The 19,820-nt window shown below is 44.4% G+C and overlaps 1 protein-coding gene across 1 annotated transcript; it reads right to left on the minus strand.

Annotated features, from left to right (window-relative positions):
* Positions 1-3,282: 3,282 nt before the first annotated feature.
* LOC121274558 (histone H2B 5) lies at positions 3,283-3,750 on the minus strand. Its single transcript, XM_041181898.1, has one exon. It carries the CDS (start codon positions 3,733-3,735, stop codon positions 3,361-3,363), a length of 375 nt encoding a protein of 124 aa, XP_041037832.1. The 5' UTR covers positions 3,736-3,750; the 3' UTR covers positions 3,283-3,360.
* Positions 3,751-19,820: the final 16,070 nt, after the last annotated feature.

The following is a 19,820-nucleotide window of genomic DNA, read 5'->3' on the forward strand; positions in this document are numbered from 1 at the left end:
AGCCAATTACTGTTCGGGGCGGTTCCTCACAGAGTTTAAAAAGGTGGATTGTAGAGCAGACTGTCTTAAAGGTTCGTGTATCTCAGATTGTGGTGAATCTGATATGACAGTGAGTGCCTTTCTCACCACCAGCCAAGCTACTTGTTGGCGCTTGTTGGAATGTTCTGGCGATGATGCATTCTGCCAACTGATGTTGACAATCTGCTCGGGGAACCATCCCACAGGATCCACCCTCTCCTTTTCCCGAAACGCCACTAAGACATTATGTGCCGACCACTGCCTTATGTACTTGTGGTCAAAGGTGTTTCTCTGCATAAATTTTCCATGAGGGACAGGTGCTATGGCAGAGTCCAACAGCTTGGAGCGTTCCATGGCAGCGTGGCCAGACCTATCCTGGGTCAGGTAGAACTTCAGCACGTAGTGACACTTGGTGTTTACGTACCTAGGGTCTATGCACAGCTTGAAGCAGCCACACACAAAGGTGGCCATCAGTATGAGGGCGATGTTGGGCACGTTTTTCCCCCCCTTATCTACAGGCCTGTACATCGCATTCCTGTGGACACGATCCATTTTCGACCTCCAGATAAAGCAAAAGATGGCTTGGGTGATCGCCATTGTGCAGGGGTCTGGAATGGGCCAGCTCGGCGCCACATATAGCAAAGCGAGAGTGCCTCACACTTGATGACCAGGTTCTTACCTGCAAAGGAGAGGGAGCGTCGCTCCCACATGCTCAGTTTTCTTTTCCCCATAGACAGTCATTCCTTCCAGTTTCTAATGCAAGTCCCAGTCCCTCAGAGCCATATCCCCAGCACCTTCAGGCCGTCAGCCCTGAGGGTGAAGGGGACAGAGTATTGGTCAGCCCAGTTCCCAAAGAACATGGCCAAACTCTTCCCACAATTTACCTTGGCTCCACTTCTAACTGGTTGCAGATGTGGATCAGTCTGTACACCGACAGCAGATCCGAGCAGAAGACGGCGACATCGTTCATGTACAGGGAGGCTTTGACCTGAGAGCCTCCACTGCCTAGGATTGTCACTTCTCTTACGCCCGGATCCTTCCTGATGGACTCAGCAAAGAGTTCTATACAACACACAAACAAGACAGGGGAGAGATGGCAGCCCTTCCTGACTCCAGATTTAATAGGAAAGCTATCTGATTCCCACCCATTGATTGAGACTGTGCTACTGATGTTAATGTAGAGCAGTTGGATCCAATTGCGAATTCTCTCCCCAAACCCCATTTTGGAGAGCACATCCACCATGTAGGTGTGCAATATTCTGTCAAAGGCCTTCTCCTGATCCAGGCTGATGAGGCAGGTGTCCACACCCCTGTCCTGCACATAGGCAATCGTATCCCTGAGCTGCGCGAGGCTGTCAGAGATCTTCCTGCCCAGCACAGTGCAGGTCTGATAAGGGTGGATCACCAATTCCAGAGCGGACTTGACCCGATTAGCGGTGACCTTGGACAGAATCTTATAGTTCACATTCAACAGTGAAATGGATCACCAATTTCTAATTTGCTCCCTTTCTCCCTTGTGCTTGTAGGTGAGGGTGATGATGCCTTTCCTCACGGATTCTGACATGCTGCCAGCCAGAAGTATACTCTCGTACACTTTTAGCAGGTCTGGGCTGATCCAGTCCCACAGAGCCAAATACAACTCCACCGGCAAGCCGTCGCTTCCGGAGTTTCACTCTTCTCAAACGACTCAAGGGCCTTAGTCAGTTCTTCAGGAGTTAGCAGTTTGTCCAGGCTCTCCCGTGTACTGTTGTCTAAGACCTCCGTGATAGAGGACAGGAAGGACTGGGAGGGGGTGCTGTCTGTGGGCTTCAAGTCATACAATCCGGCATTAAAGGATTTGCTGATCCTCAAAATGTCAGATTGCAATGACTTTACTGAGCTGTCTTCGTCCTTCAGGCTGCTGATCACAGAGCTCTCTCTGTGTACCTTTTGGAAGAAGAAACGTGAGCATGTCTTATCCTGCACCACGGAGCGGATTCTGGACCGGAAGATGACCTTGAAGGCCTCCGAGGCAAAGACTGAGGCTTGCTGGATCTTCACTTCACCTCTTCGAGATCCTCCTTGACATCGACCCACATTGACTGCAGCTGCAGCAAATTCTGCATGTTTTTCAGGAGTCGGGACATTTCCCTCTGTTCCTTTCTAGCTTTCTGGGCGCCTTTGAGGATGAAAAGCCTCTTGATGTTTCCCTTGATCGCTTCCCACCAGTGTGTCAGGGACACAAAAAGGAGTATCTGGTTCTCCAACCTTTGTAATCCCTCTTGAGCTCCTCAATGTTCTCTGGGGTCAGCGGTTGCACGTTTAGCTTCCATGCCCCCTTGCCCACCCTCTGGTCTTCCTCTAAGTGACAGTCAGCCAATAGGAGGCTGTGGTCAGAGAAGAACATTGGCTTGATGTCGGTGGATCTGACTGCGAACGCACGGGATAAAAACAAGAAGTCTTTCCCGCCAGTCTTTCCTCTTCCAGTCATTCCACAATCTCATAAATACTTTCGCAAAAAATGAACAATTTCTCCAACATTTACTGTTCTCATAAACTGAAAACTCTTCTGATTGGTCTCTGTTCAATCCACCTTATTTGCCTATATTCTTAACCAAGCAGATAAATGGAAACAGAAGGGGGCGGGATTTTCCACAACCGTCAGAACCAGAAAAATTGTCCATTTTAAAAAGCCCGCCAATTACACTGCGGGAAAGAAGCGGATTAAAGTAAATGTCGCCCTTGGTCTGAGAATTCAAATCCCTTCTCTTTATTTGGTTCTATTCAGCCTGTGCCGTCACCAATTGCAGGCGCGGGTTTTAACATTTTGTTTAAACGTGGTTCATTCTCCTGTCACTTTCAAACTGTCCCGGGCGGGAATCAATCCCTGTTCCCCGCTTTCCCAGGAGGGAAACATTCCGTTCAGACTTCACTCTGAACCGATAACCCTTTGCTGCAAAGAGGGAGCGAATCGAGTCCTCAGACTGTCCTTATTCCGCTCTGTAATAATCCCACTCCGGCTGGAACCCTGCAGAAAATTACTGTTAATAAAATGATGTATCAATGACTATTTCAGGAATTGAGGGAAGGGACCATTACCGCTAAAAACAGCAGCTAATGAGGTCACTTAAAGATTGTGATGATAACAGAATAACAGCTTTCAGCACAAAGCGAAGGCCGAGGAGCTAATTAAAGGGTTAGTGTCTGGGTTACAGGACAGGAGACACTAACAGCAGTGGAAGTTATTTGATATTATAATCGTCGAGTAGGAAGGTGTTGGATGCAGCTCCTTCGTTGAGATTGTGGGTGGCTCTTAAAAGAGCCGTTGTGTTGTGAATGTGTCTTTCAGTCCATTGTGGGGTTTTACTTGGAGCTGGTGTACTTGGTCACCGCCTTTGTCCCTTCCGACACGGCGTGCTTGGCCAGTTCCCCGGGCAGCAGCAGGCGCACGGCGGTCTGGATCTCCCGGGAGCTGATGGTGCTGCGCTTGTTGTAATGGGCCAGGCGGGAAGCCTCACCCGCGATGCGCTCGAAAATATCGCTCACGAACGAGTTCATGATGCTCATGGCCTTGGAGGAGATGCCGGTGTCGGGGTGAACCTGCTTCATCACTTTGTAGATGTAGATGGAGTAACTCTCCTTCCTCGACTTTCGCCGCTTCTTGCCGCCCTTTGCTAGCGGTTTCTTTAAGGCTTTCTTGGCTCCCTTCTTGGGAGCTGGTTTCTTCTCATCAACCATCTTCCCTTTCAGACACAGAAATAAACCAAACCCCTTCCGAGCGCCGATTAAATAGACATTCTCCCAGATCTATGCTAATGAAGGATTGGGAAAAGATGACTCTGAATGGACAGTTTAAAGGCTAAACCAGCCTCTAAGTATATAATTTCAGGATTGGATATGGAAACAGGCCAATCAGATTGTGATTTCTCGCCCCCACTCCTCCTCCACCCCGTCATCAGCCCATTTACTTTAGTCACGAAATACATTTACAAAGACTCTCGCCAGCCCCAGTTCCTCAGTGTTTTACTATACATCGGGGAACATCACCTGATTGTTTTGCGAGGGTCCCTTCTCCACAGAGGGAGACTACAACGGGAAAGCGAGATTCCATCTGTAACAGAGAGCCCCTGATAATGTGTGCGAGTGTGGGATTTACTCACTCTGTTACTGTGCATGAGTTTGGGATTCATTCACTGTTTGTAAGGCCGTGCTACAGTGAGAGTGTCTGGGATTCATTCTGTGCTTGTCAGTCTCTGGGACTGAAAGTGATTGTTGATGTCGTTCTGTATCTGACTGTGATGGTGTTTGAGACTCATTGTGCATCTGTCAGTTAGCGGTGCATGTGAGTGAGTGGGGGTTTCATTCTCTCCCTCTGACGGAGGCCAAGTCCGGAGAGGAGAGGCTCAGGACCTCCAGGTGGTGGAGTTCAAAGTAACATCACAATTCAAAATATGACGCAGTAAGTAGGTCAGGTAAGTACTTCTACTTATTCTATTAATTAAACTGCTGCAGTCCATTAGTTTAAACAAAATAATGTGAGGACTTTGTAGTAGGAGTGGAATAAGGACCGTAGTGTATTTAGTATTCTTTAAAAGGGAGTAACTAAGAAGCTTAATTTAAAGGGAACTCATGGCAGCAGAGCTCACACCCGCAATATGCTCCTCCTGTGCTATGTGGGAATTCATGGACACTTCCAGTGACCCTGGTGAGCATGTGTGAGGAAGTGCGTCCAGCTGCAGCTACTGGCTAACCACATTTCGGAGCTGGAGCTGCGGATGGATTCACCTTGGAGCATCTGCGATGCTGAGATTATCGGGGACAGAACATTCAGTGAGGCGGTCACACTGCAGGTAAAGACTGAACAGGCAGAAAGGGAATGGGTGACCACCAGGCAGAGTAGAGGGAGGCAAGTAGTACAGGAGTTCCCTGTGGCCATCCCTACCCCTCTCTAACATATATACCGTTTTGGATACTGCTGGGGGAGGCAATGTCTCAGGGGAAAGCAGCAGAAGTCCATGGCATCACAGGTGGCTCTGCTGCAAAAGAGGGGAGGAAGGAGAGTGGCCGGGCTATAGTGATCAGGGATTCAATAGTAAGGGGAACAGACAGGCATTTCTGTGGCCCACAAAATAGACTCCAGGATGGTCTGTTGCCTCCCTTGTGCCACGGTCAAGGATGTCCCAGAGAGCTGCAGGGAATTCTGAGGCGGTGGGGGGGGGGGGGGGGGGGGGGGGGGGGTGTGTGTGTGAACAGCCAGTGATCATGGTGCATATTGGTACCAACAACATAGGTAAAAAATAAAACAATGAGCTCCTACAAGTTGAATATAGGGAGTTAGGATGTGAACTAAAAAGTAGGACATCAAAGGTAGCAATCTCAGTATTATTACCAGTGCCACGTGCTAGCGAGAGTCGAAATAACAGGATATATTAGATAAATACGTGGCTAAAGAAATGTTGTAGGGGGGAGGGATTCAGATTCCTGGGACATTGGGACCGGTTCTGAGGAAATTGGGACCAGTACAAACAGGACAGGTTGCATCTGGGCAGCACCAAAACCAATGTCCTTGGGGTGGAGAGGTTGGGGGTGGGGTGGAGGTGGTGGGGGAAAGTGTTTGCTAGTGCGGTTGGGGAGGGTTTAAACTAGAATGGCAGGGGGATGGGAACCTGAGTAGGGAGACAGAGGAGGGGAAAACAAGGATAGAAACAAAAGGCAGAAAAGTAAGAAGCTAAAGTGAAAGACAGAAAAACAGTGTGAAAAACAAATGGGGTCATAGTGCAAAATAAAGCGAAGGTGGTTACAAAGTTAAAGAAAAGTTGAAAGGCATCATATCTTAATGTGTGGATCATTTGCAATAAGGTAGATGAATTCATGGTGCAAATAGATATAAACGGTTATAATATAGTTGCAATTATGAAGACATAGCTACAGGGTGATCAAGGATGCAAAGTGAACATCAGGGGTATTCAATATTTAGGAACAGCAGATCAATAGGGAAAGGAGGTTGGGTGGCATTGTTAGTAATGGAGGAAAACAATGCCAGAGTGAGGAAGGATATTGGCTCGGAAATTCATGATGTGGAATCTGTTTGGCTGGAGATAAGAAACACCAAGGGGCAGAAAACGTTGGTTGTCCATCGGCCTCCAAACAGTAATGGAGATGTAAGGGAAGGCATTAATCAGGAAATTAGAGATGCATGCAATAAGGACACAACTGTAATTGTGGGTGACTTTAATCGACATACAGATTGGACAAACGACACAGCAATAATACTGTGGATGAGAATTTCCTGGAGTGTGTACGTGATGGTTTTATAGACCAAAACATTGAGGAACCAACTAGAGAGCAGGCTATCATAGACTGGGTGCATGCAATAAGAAAGAATTAATTCCCTTGGGGAAGAGCGACCACAAAATGATGGAATTGTTCATTAGGATGGATAGTGAAGAAGTTGAAGTCAAATCGAAGGTCCTGAACCTAAATAAAAGGAGCTAAAAGGTCTGAGATGCGAGTTGTCAATAATGGACTGGAGAACCGAACTTCAAAGGTTAACCAGTGGATAGGCAATGGCTAATATTTAAGGAACATATGCATGAATTACAACAATTATTCATTCCTGTCTGGCACAAAAATAAAATAGGAAAGTTGGCTCAAACATGGCTTACAAAAGAAATTAGGGATAGTATTAGATCCAAAGAGGAGACATATTAAATTGCCAGAAAAGAGAGCAAGCCTGAAGATTTGGAGCAGTTTAGGATTCAGCAAAAGTGGACAAAAAGATTCGCCAAGAAGGAGAAAATGGAGTATGAGATTAAACTTACAAGGGACATAAAAACTGACTGTAAAGGCTTCTATAAATATGTGAAGAGAAAAAGATCAGCAAAGATAAATGTAGGTTCCTTACAGTCAGAAATGGGGGAAATTATAATGGGGAACAAAGAAATGGCAGGAGAATTGAACACATATTTTGGTTCTGTCTTCACAAAAGAGGACACAAATACTTTTCCAGAAATGTTAGGGAACCAAGGGTCTAGCAAGAGGGAGGAATTGAAGAAAACTAGTATTAGTTAAAAAAAATTGTGGTCAAGAAATTAACGGGGTTAAAGGCTGAAAAATCCCCAGGACTTGATGATCTACATCCCAGACTACTAAAGGAAGTGGCCCTGGAAATACTGGATACATTGGTGGTCATCATTGAAAATCTCTCGACTCGGGAGCAATTCCTACAGATTGGAGGGTGGCAATTGTAACCCCACTATTTAAACAAGGAGGGAGAGAAAAACAAAACTACAGGCCAGTTAGCCTAACATCAGTAGTGGGGAAAATTCTAGAGTCTATTATAAAAGACATGGTAACAGAACACTTGGAAAGCATTAATAGGATTAGACAAAGTCAGCATGGGTTTATGGAAGGGAAATCATGCTTAACTAATCTACTGAAGTTTTTGGAGAAAAGATAAGGGAGAACCAGTGGATTGTATTGAATATTGATGTACAGCCTATCGCCAGAAAATGAGACAGAGGTGTCAAGGAAGGGAAGTGTCAAAGGTAGACCATGAAGGTGATGGAGGGATGGAAATTGAAAGCAAAATTGATCATTTTTTCCAGGTTCAGGTGAGAGCACGAAGCAGCACAGAAATGGTCATCGGTGTACCGAAGAAAGAGTTGTGGGATGGGGCCGAGTAGGACTGGAACAAGGAATGTTCCACATGCCCCATAAAGATGTTTCAGTGCTGCTTCATGGTCTCGTTTTCAATGAGAGGGTGGTCAGCCTGTGGAATTCTCTACCACAGAAGGCTGTGGAGGGCGGGTCACAGAGTATATTCAAGAAAGAAATTGGTACATTTTTGGATATTTGGGGCATCAAGGGATATGGAGAGTAAGAGGGAATATGGCGTTGAGATAGAGGATCAGCCATGATCATATTGAATGGTGGAGCAGGCTCAAAGGGCCGAATGGCCTACTCTTGATCCTAGTTTCTATGATATACCAGTTTGGGATAAATGCTGTATGTGTCATTCTCGACCACAATATGAGAGTGTTGGATTGATTCTATACCTGTTAGTCCCTGTAAATGTCTGTAAATGAGATTCATCCTGTGTTTGTCAGTCTCTGGCACTGTAAGTCAATGTGGTACTGATTCTAGATCGTTCAGTCTATGGTACTATCTGATTGTGCACTTCTCATTCACTGTCAGAGCCTGGTTCTGTGTCTGAAGGTGGGATTAATTTTGGACATTCCAACATCTGCTGCTCAATGTGAGTATGGAATTCAGTCTGTATCTGTCAGTGTCAAGTGTTGAACAAGAATGTGGGAGTCATTCTCAATATCTGGGAATCTTTGAAACATATTTTCCATCTGTTAGTCTGTGATGCTGTACGTGAGAGTGGGATTCATTTTGTCTGTCAGGGTCTGGTAATCTGTCTGGGTGTTAGATACATTTTGTAACACTCAATCCCTGATGCTGTGCACAACTTTGTCCTTCCCTAATTGCCCTTGTTCAGACAGTACTTAAGAGACAACCACATTCCTGCAGGTCAGGGACCTGGAGTTACCAGTCGGATCATGTAAAAGAGGCAGGTTTTGCATAGTTTTTGACGACAATTGACAATCAGAGTTTTGATTTCAAACTTCACAATTTGCCATGGTGGGATTCGAAACTGGGTCCCCTGGGTCTGTAGAATACTCATCCAGTGACAATAACACTGTGGCACTACCTCCCCATCTAGCAGAATGGCACAGCGGAAACCTGCTGGGCCCATAACTGAGAGGTTGATGGATTGAAACCATCTTCTGCTATTTTCATTTTCATTAATGACTGTGGGATTCATTCTGTTTCTATCAGACTTTGATTCTGAATGTGTGCTCATGATTCCTCTGTGTCTCAGTGTTTGGCACTGTGTGAAAGTCTGATTCATTCTCAACTTCTGAATGTCAAACGGTCTCAGATGTATTCTGCATCTACTGGTCAGCTGTACTATGTGTGATGTGGGATTCATTCTGCACTTGTCTGTCTCTTTTACTGTAGGGAGTGGGTGATTTATTCTGTATTGGTCAGTCGCTGGTGCTGTGAGTAATGGGCTTAATTCTGTCAGACTTCGGTGCTGTGTGTGTGTATTGTGCAGTTTGTCAATGCCTGGTAACATGTTGGATTTGTTCAGTAGTTCACCCTGTCCGATTTTCTGTGTGAATGTGAGGTTTATTTTATTGCTCTCAATCTTTGATGTGGGTTATGATTCTAGGGTTAACTTTGGATCTGTGCTCAATAGTTACTGGAAGGAACAGAAATGAGGTGCAGCACTGTCGAAATTTGTTGATGCCATTATTCTCTCAATATTGAAAATCTCCAGTTCAGAACTAGAATCCTACACACAGCGCAGCTCCCAGTAAATGTTGCAGTATCCTATCCAAGCTGCATTTCCCAGATTTTACCAGCTGTGAATCCTTTGATCAGCATTTGGGTATTTCATTGGAGGAACATCTGACTGTTGACCAAGTTCCATAGTGTTTTTGGGAGTAGTGGCCATAGGAGTGGAATTAAAATCCAGTTGTTTCCCTCTCTGTAATATTATCTCAATGAAATTGGTAATTAATACAGAAAGCATTAGTCCATCACACACTCTGATCAATTAAACCCTCTATCCTTTATTACTAATGCATTGGTTGTGATTCTGAGTCCCACTTGAATTGAGTTTTCAGTCAAATTTCATGTTTTATTTGGGCAAAACTGAAACTCGTTCAGGGAGAAGAAACAGACGCTTTCTGTCAGAAGGAGGCAGCTAATTTGCACATAGGAAACCTCCAAAAGCACCAATGTGACCATGTTTTGGGCTTTTGATTGAGACATAAATATCAGCGACTGCACAGGCAGTGGAGGGTGAGGAGAATAAGGTCACTGCTTGTGTCTTTGGCAGAGCACCATGGAATCACTTACAACAAAATGAGAGGCTGGAGGAAGCTTCTTTTTAATGCGTCTTCTGAAGGATAACACCTCGAATAGTGGAGCCTCACTCAGTGCTGTACTAGAGTATCAGTCTTCTTTGTTACACACAAATTCCGGTGTGGGATTTGAAAAAAAAAAACCTTTGTGTTCCAAAGGTGTCTGCGACCAGGTCAGTCCCAGTGAAAGTGTTTAAGAAATCGACCAATCAACAGCTACATGACTGGGGCAATTATGAGGTCATCCCCTGGCAGGTCACATGACAGCTGGAGCCACAAGGCATCACAACCAGATTTGTGACTCGGCTCAAACCCAAAATCCTGTCACAATGATTTTTCAAATTAAGCTGTCAGCTGCTTGAAAATGCAGCAGTTAAACTTCCTGTCTGATCATGAAGAGAGCTAGGGAGCTAGAGCTAGTTACAAAACTAAATCCTTGAATAAAACAGTTCAAAAACCATCAAGATTGAAATCCTGTGAGGAAAAATCAAATCATTATTGAGAACTCTGCTGGGAGAACTTCATTGGACAGCAGAGAAATTGGGTGAAGAATCCAAGTAAATCAACACCAGCGAACAAGTTAAAATCTAAAGTGGAATAACTCCTGTCAAAAGCTGAGAGTTCTGTGCATCATCAGTTCATCAGGTCGAGATATTATCTGGATTAAGCTTTCTGTTTAGAACAGGGTTTAATGAACTAAGTGGAATAGACACGTCATTGCAGAACAAGTAAGTCATCTCTAGATTTTCTTGCATTCCAATTTATTGAAACATTGAATTCCGATGAACTAGAATTACAGTGCAAATGAATTGATAATTTAAAAACAAACTGTTTTCGAATAAATAAAGTAGAACAATTATTTTACAAAAAGTCCCAGAGTGACCTGCAAGCTCAAACACAGAGAGAGTGAATTGCAGAGTGAAGAGTTTAAAATGTGGATTTTGTGGAGAGTGGGGATTAGGTGCAGATAGGGAAGGAGCTGATGTGTAATTGAAACCGAGAGACAACAGCAAAAGTAGATGAGAGAAAGAGAGGAACATTCTAAATAACAAGAACTTTAATTAAATAGCTCATTTCAGTGAAGTGTTGGGACAGCTGAGAGCTGTTATCTACACATCCTCTGCTCTGTGGGAACTGCAAAGAGGCATGATGATAATTGTCAGATTCATAATACATATCGAGAACCAAGCAGAATATAGAAAGCACAGAGGAGAGCTGAAAAAGGAAATTAGGTCAGCCAAGAGAGTGTATGAGAAATGATTAGAAGGTAACCTAACCACAAACAGAAGGCTTTTACCAATGTATAGACAGTTACTGAAAAGGTCAGCTGATTAGGAGATCTGTGGAGGCAGAGAGCTGAGGTACTAAATGAGAACAGTTCATCTGTCATCACAAAACAAGCGGATGCTGCTAATCTCACAGTAAAGGAGGAGCTGGTGGAGAAATTGGATAGGATGAAAATAGATAAAGAGGAGGCCATCACAAGGTTGGCAGTGTTCAGAGCAAAAGCAGAAACGCCACATAACCTGGATGGGATACATCCTGGATTCCTGAGGGAAGGAAGGTGGAAAATAGAGGAAGTTCGAGCCACAATCTTTCAAACCTCCTTGGATATGGAAGTGAAGCCGGAGAACTGCAGGTTGTTAATGTTATATCCATGTTTATAATGGAGAGGGATAAAGCGAGAAACAACAGACCAGTTAGTCTAATGCTGGTGGTGGGGAAACATTGAGACACAATAATCCAGGACAAAATTCATTGTCACTTGGTAGAACATGGGTTGATAAATGACAACCAGCACAGATTGGTTAACAGAAAATCATGGCAAATACTTAATGAAGTTCTTTGATGAAGTTTCAAAGAACATTGACCAGGGTGGTGAGGTTGATGGTGTTTTTCAGGATTTCCAAAGGGGTTTGAAAAAAGACTTGTTAGTAAAATTCAAGCAGATGGGACTAAAGGGGTAGGTGCAACATGGATGCAAAATTGAATAAGGGACAGAAAGGAGAAAGTAGTGGTGAATGGCTGTTTTTCAGCGTGGAGAGATTTATACAGAACTGATTCTCTGTCACGTCAGCTGGCTGTTGTGTTTGCATTCCCAGAGCTCTTAAATTTGAAATACTTCCAGCCTATATCCAAGTTTGCTGATGGCACTAGGTTAGGTGACATGGTTAGTAGTGTAGGTGGGAGCAGCAAGTTTCAAAGGCTCATTGACAGATTCAGTGAGTGAACAAAACTGTGGCCGATGATGGTCAACATGGGGAAGTGTGAGGTCATCCATCTTGGAGCAAAGAAAGATCAGAGAATTTCCTAAACAGTCAGAAACTTGGGACTGTGGAGGAGCTGAGGGTGAGTGAGAGTGAGAGCTGAGTGAGACTGGAGGGTGGATAAAGAGCAGCGGCAGAGCAGCCCGAGAGCAGCAGTGAGAGAGAGAAGGAGAGAAGAGTGAGAGCAGCGGGTGGATAAAGAGCTGTGAAGGAGGGGTTGGAGCAAACCGGCCATGTTTATAATAAATAGTCAAAGCATGATATCAGGGGAAAGAAGGGAGCTGGTTGGTTTGTGCAGATTTCTCTAAATGAGGCATTGATTAAACAAGGAGCTGGAAAATTAAACATTTCGATCGGGGCAATTATAAGAGTATTAGTGCAGAACAGGTCTTGAGGTATTTAATATAAATAACAATTTAAACAAGGTACAAACTGGATTCTAAAAGAGGGAATAGAGGTTTATTTAGATCATGGATGGCCAGCTGTGACCTGTTGTTTACAGTTCCTGACCCATGTGGGAACCTCAGGACACTTCATATGTCTTGGGGGCCACATGTGCAGGAAGTGTCTCCAGCTGCTTGAGCTCAAGCTCAGGATTTCCGAGCTTGAGGGGCAGCTGGAGTCACTGTGGAGCATCAGGGAGGATGAGAGATCGCTGGATCGTACATTCCAGGAGCTGAACACCTCAAAGGGAGAGAGAGAGAGCTCAGGATAGTAGATGGGTGGCCATCGAAAGAGTAGGAAGAGACAGGAAATGCAGGAGTCTTCGGGGTGTGTGCCACTGTCAAACCGGTATTCAGCATTGGAGACTGCTGGGAATGGTGACACCCTGAAGGAGTGCAGTCCAGACCATGGCACCAATGGGCAAGAAACTGCACAGAATGGAACAGCAATGAGTAGAAATGCAGTCATTATTGGAGATTTCATAGTCAGGGGGACAGACAGGCATTTCTGTCACCGTCATTGAGAGTCCCACATGGTCTGTTTTCTCCTTGGTACCAGGGTAAAGGACATCACGGGGAGGGTACAGAATATTCTGCAGGGGGAAGGGAGTGAGCCAGAGGTTGTCGTACACGTCAGTATCAATGACACAGGGGGGACAGGTATTGAGGTCCCTCCGTCAGAATTCCCAGCAGCTAGGGAGGTAATTAAAAAGTAGGCCATCAAAGGGAGTAATCTCTGGATTACTGCCAGTGCCACGTGCTAGTGAGAGCAGAAATGTGAAGATGGGGAGAATCGATATGTGGTTTGAGGCAAATGCAGGAGGGAGGGTTTCACATTCTTGGGACATTGGGACCAGTTCTGGGGCAGGAAACACATATTCAAAAGGAATAGGTTGCACCTTAATAGGACTGGGACCAATTTCCTCATGGGGTGGGTCACTTGTGTGTTTCGGGAGGGTTTGAACTAAATAGGCAAGGGGTGGGCATCAGAAATAGAAGCAGAACTGAGGAATAACTGTGGAAGAAGTGGGAACATACAAGATAGATGAAGAAGGAATCTAAGAGAGATACAAGGACATGTGTGTTATTGCATAAAGTGTGGTGAATAATGTTGATGAGCTAGAAGCACAAATAGCCATGTGGGAATATGATGTTGTGGCAATGACAAAAACGTGGCTTAAAAATGGTGAGGACTGGGTGCTTAATATTCAATGATGCAAAGTTTTCAGAAAAGACAGAGAAGGGAAAAGGGAGGTGGGATGGTGGTACTAATTAAGGAAGTCACTGTAATCTTGGTAAGAGACAATATCCTCAAAAGGACAAGGGCAGAATTCATTTCTTGGAGCTGAGGACTAATAAGAGGATGATCCCACTCACGGGGATATTCAATTGGCCTCCAAAAAGGTGAGAGAGAGGGAGATAGAGGAGCACATCTGCAGGGAAATCACAGATGTATAAGAACATAGGAAGATATAAATTAGGAAGAGTAGGCCACTCCTCCCCTTGAGCCTGCTCCACCATTCAATAAGATCATGGCTGATCTGATTGTAACCTCAACTCCACATCCGGGCCTATCCTTGATAAGCTTTGACTCCCTTGATTATCAAGAATCTATCTCTGCCTTAAAAATATTCAAAGTCTCTGCTTCGAGCATCTTTTGAAGAAGAGAGTTTCAAAGACACAATAGCTTCCGATTGGAAAAAAAAAAATCCTCATCTCTGTCTTAAATGGCCGACCCGTTATTTTTAAAAGTGACATGAACTATAGAGTGGTGATGTCTGGAGATTGATGAAATGTGTTTAGGAGAACTTTCTCGACCAGAAGGACGCATTGCTGGATCTGGTGCTGGGGAAGGAGGTGGGCCAAGGTTGGCCACATGAACCAAGTGTCTGTGGGTGAACCCTTGGGTAAGAGTGATTGGAAGGGAGTGAACTTCAATGGGGGGAGAGGGGATTTAGCCAGGGTAAAATGGAATTAGAGACTGACAGGAAAAACTGTAACAGAACAATGGAGGATCTTTCAGGAGGAGGTATTTCAGGTACAGAGTCGGTACATTCCAATAAGGGGGAAATGGAGAGGAACCAAAGCCAGGGCTCCTTGGTTGATGAGGAAGATAGAAAATATCATGAAACAATGAAGGCCGTGTGACGCAAGTCAGGTGAATTCTTCAAGCGTGAACCAGGCAACTGTTATTGTACAAGTGTGTGGAATTAACTTAATATCTATCAATCTCTACTACTGTATGTGAACGTGGAATTAACTAATCCCCAGTATCTGTCATCTGTACATGAGGGCATGATTGACTCTCTATCCGTCAATCTCTGTTACTGTGTTTCAGGGTGGAAATAAAGTAACTTTTAACCTATCATTGACCATTAGTCTGTATGAGTGTGGAATTAATTCTGTATGTGTCAGCCTCTATTAGTGCATGCGAGTGTGGAATTAACTCTCCCTCCATCTCTGTTACTGTATGTGAGTGCACAATTGACTCCCCATCAGTCTCCATTACTTTATGTGTGTGTGGAATTATTTCTGTGTCTGTTGGTCTCTGTTACTATATGAGAGTGTGGAATTAACTCGAGATCTTTTTGTCTCCATTACTATGCGTCAGTGTGACATGAACATTCTGTCAATCTCTGTAACCGTGTGTGTGTGCAGAATTAATACACTGTCAATCACAGTTATTCTGAGTGTGTGGAATTCACTCTCTGTCAATCTATAATAATGTGTGTAATTAACTCTCTGTCTCTGTTAATCTATGGAAGTGGGTCACTTCCAGGTTAACAAACTGCAACTAGCAGAGTGTCACAGGGATCAGTGGTAGATTCTCAGCTATTTACAATTTATATTAATGACTCAGATGAAAGGACAGACTAGACAAAATTGCTGACAATACATGGATAGGTGGGAAAGGAAGTTGTGAGGAGGACACAGAACCTACAAAACAATAATAGATATGTTAAGTCAGTGGGGAAAATGTGGCACGTGGACTATCCTATCAGAAAATGTGAGGATTTCCACTTTGGTGGGAAAAATAGAAAAGCAGATCGTTATATAAATGTGAAGAGATTGCAATATACTATGTGGTTCGGAAAGATCCTGGACATGAATCACAAAAAGTTAACATGTAATTCAAGAAAGTAATTAGGAATGCAAATGGATCGTTGGTCTTTATTGCAAAGACGATGGAGAATGAAAGCAGAGATGCCTTGCTGCAACTGTACAGGGCATTGGTGAGTCTACAGCTCGAACACTGTGTACAGTTTTCGTCATCTTGTTGGAGGGACATATGCCCCACATCGCCATCATTCTGATGGCCACCTTTGTGTGTGGCTGTATCAAACTGTGCCTAGACCCCTGGTTCGCAAACACCAAGTGTCAATACGTGCTGAGGTTCTACCTGTCCGCAGTGTTGCGAAGGATGGGTCTGGCCACAATGCCGCGGAACGCTCCAAGTAGTTGGACCGTGCGGTACCACCTGTCTCTTGTGGAAGAATTTATGCAGAGAAATACTTTTGACCACAAGTCCTTCAGACAGTGGTCGGCACGTAATGTCCTAGAGGCCCTGTGGGAAAAGGAGATGGTGGATCCAGTCGGGTGGTTCCTCGAGCAGACTGTCAAAGTCATTTGGCAGAATGCCCCATCACCAGAACTTTCCAACAAACACCAAGATGTAGCTTGGCTGGTGGTGAGAAAGGCCCTCCCTATCAGATCCTTACTACATACCAGGAGTCTCACCCCCTCCGCACGTTGCTCTTGAGTGGCTGTAGTGGGGAAGGGACCATTGTTCAGCTCCTTGTGAAATGTGCCTTTGTGGAAAGTCTGGGGAGAGATGCAGCGGTTTTTGTCGAGGTTCATCCCCAGCAGTTCTGTGACACAGGACTCTGTGCTCTATGGGCTGTTTCCAGGGACACACACCGAGACAAACATCAACTGCAGCTGGAGGATCATCAACTTGGTAAAAAATGCCCTTTGGTCTGACCGGAACTTGTTGATCATCCACTGCAAAGAGTTGCCCCCAGCTGAATGTTGCAGACTGGCACATTTCAAGGTCCAGGACTACATGCTTAGGGACGCACTAAAGCTTGGGGCAGCCGCCACAAAGGCGCAATGGGGAAAGGTCACTGTCTAAGACCTTTCTGCCACAGTGCACCAAGAGGCTGAGAATTGTATAGACCCCTTGGCTGTATGACTCACAAGGAATGTATATAGTGAAAGCTACATCTGTCTCAATTGTATTGAAGCACTTCAGAGTGCAACATGTTGTATATTGATAACTCCAATACCATTGCACTGTCTGACTGTCTGTGATGACCACATTGAAAATACTGTCATGTTCATTGCTGGTATTAATTGCTCCTCGTGATCCATGTGGAAAAGTGAATATGATTGCACTTTTTGTGATGGCCATTTGGAAATGTTTTGTAATGATCTTTCAGATATTTTATGAATAAAGTATAATTTTCCAAAACAAAAGTAGCTCAGAGAAGGTTCACTCGGCTTATTCCTGGGATGAGGGGTTGTCCCTTGAGGAAACATTGAGCAGTTTGGGCCAATCGTCATTTAAGTTTAGAAGAATGAGAGGTAATCTTATTAGATCTTAAAATGTTCTGAGGGGGAAAGATGCTGAGAGGATGTTTCCCCTCTTGGGGGAATCTAGAACAAGGGGGTGGTGGGGGGGGCAGAGTTTCAAAATGATGGGTCTCCTTTTTAAGACAAAGATAAGGAGGAATTTCTTCTCTCAAATGATCTTTAATCTTTGAAATTCTCTACCTCAGACAGCAGTGGATGCAGGGTCATTGAATATATTCAAAGCTGAATTAGACAGATTTTGGAATGACAAAAGCCTTGTTATTGTTAGTTAACAGGTGATGTGCATTGATTACCCCACCTAAACAGAATAAAAAGATACAGCTGGAACACTCTGTGGGGAAGCTACTTGGAAGTCTGTAGCACTGAGGAGCTGTCTTGAAAATAAACCAGCTTGAACAAAAAGACCAGCCTGGATTAATTCTTCCACCACAACCTCTTATTGTGAATAACAAAGACCATAATCAGATCATCCATGATCTTATTGAATGGCACTGAAGGCTAGGGTGGACAAATGGCTAACTCTTGCTCCTATTTCTTACATTCTTATGTAGTATGATGGAGGCAGGTTCAAACAATGTCTTCAAAAGAGATTTGGATTAACTGAAAAGGAAAAATGTGCAGAGCTACAGGAAAAGGTGGTGAAGTGGCACAAGATGAATATAACCAGCACAAACATGACAGGCTGAATGGCCACCTCCTAGACTGTGACCGTTCTATGATTCTATGCATGAACTACCTGTCAATCTCTCACAGTATATGACGCTGGGTGGAATTAACTCAGTCTGTCACTCTCTGTCACCAAATCAGAGTGTGGAATTTACTTTCTCTCAGTCTCTTACAGTACAGGAAACAGCTAATGATTTTTGCTTCTGTCCTTTTATCAGAAATAGATAGGCTCTACTGGTCTCAAAACTACTCAAGGTTAAACATATCAACTACTTCTCCATCTATACCCCAGTTGAAAGTCAGCCAACAAGAACATACCTTCACAGAAAGCGAGAGACCGACTTCCATGTCCAACATCCACCCTGATGCAAAAGGACGCCTCATTTGTCAGTTTGTGTTTCTGGCCTTGGTTTTGTGAGAAATACCTGCAATAATTCACTGTCAAAATCATGTGGCTGCTGGGAGTCTTAAATAAAGACAGAAAATTCTGCAAAGATGCAGCAGGTAGGCATCATCTGCGGTGAGAGAAACAGAGAACACATTTCAGGTCACTGACAATGAGCCTGTAATAAAACACTTACTGACATCTGCTCATGGTGGCTGCAACTCCCACAATTTTGTGCCCGAGAAACTGCTGTATCCAATGCATTGACTTTCCCAGGCACAGATTGTGCATGCTCCCCAGGGCATTCTGATCCCAAACTTATACCACTGCCACTTGTCTACCCATTCCAACCTGCCTATATTCTGTCTATATCTTTAGATCTGAAGAAGGGTCATACAGAATTGAAAAGTTAACTCTGTTTCTCACTCCACAGGTTATGATGTCAGAACTGAGTTTTTCCAGCATTTTCTGTTTTTACACTTATATCCAGTTGAAGTTTAACACTATCTTCCTCACTGTTCACAATACCTCCAACTTTCATGAACTCCACAAATTCTTAAATGATGCTCTGTACACCAAGATCTAGAACATTAATTTATATCAGAAAGAACAGGGGTCCTCACACCGACCCCTGGGGAACTCCTCTTTAAACTTTCCTCCAGTCTGAAAAACAACCATTCACCACTACCCTCTGTTTCCTGTCATTCAGCCAATTCCATATCCATGTTGCTCTGTCCCTTTTATTCCATGAGCTCTAACTTTGTTCACAAGTCTGTTGTGTGAGACTTTATCAAATGCCTTTTGGAAATCCATGTAAACCACATGAACAGCATCACCCTCCCCAACCCTCTCTGTTACCGCATCAGAGACTCGGTGCAAACGGGAGAATCCGGGACGCGGCGGTGAGGATCGGGGAGGCGCTGCGCCATCGGCTTCCCGGCGCCGACCCGCTCCCCGTCCCCGCGGCAGCGGCGCTGAGAGTCGGTGTTAATGAGGCGACGATCACCCACTTTCATCTTACTGGTGCCGCACTGCGCATGCTTCGTGCAACAGTCCTTTTCCGGTGGCTGGGCCTTCCCGCAGCTGCGCAGTGAGACCCTTCTGATGGAGATAGGGCGTTTTCCCAGACGCTTGGAATTCTGGGTGATATTGTTCACCATTTCAAGAATAATATTAGCGCAGTCTGTGATATTTGGACTCATAGCATCTGTGCCACCCCTTTCGGAACGAATCAGTCCAATTCCTCTGCTTACACTGAAAATATCTTCATTTCTGTATTTGTCCAATTCCCTTTTAAAATTTACTTTTGAATGTGATTGAACCAGTCTTTCAGGCAACACATTCCGGAACACAGCAATTTGCTGCTGAGAGAAAAAAAAATACGATCACATACAGCATCTTTACTTTTTTTTTAATATCCTGATTCTCCCACTTTCCAGCACTTGGTCCATATTATTGCACGTTATGGCACTTGAGGAACATATGCAGGGAACTTTTCAATCAGTTGAGAGTTTCTGCCCCTGATACAAGT

The sequence above is a fragment of the Carcharodon carcharias genome, assembly GCF_017639515.1.
Source record: "Carcharodon carcharias isolate sCarCar2 chromosome 37 unlocalized genomic scaffold, sCarCar2.pri SUPER_37_unloc_1, whole genome shotgun sequence".
NCBI classification, from domain to species: Eukaryota; Metazoa; Chordata; class Chondrichthyes; order Lamniformes; family Lamnidae; genus Carcharodon; species Carcharodon carcharias.

Coding starts and splice junctions, on each gene's coding strand:
- LOC121274558 (XM_041181898.1), bottom strand. CDS start 3,735: ATGGTTGATGAGAAGAAACCAGCTCCCAAGAAGGGAGCCAAGAAAGCC.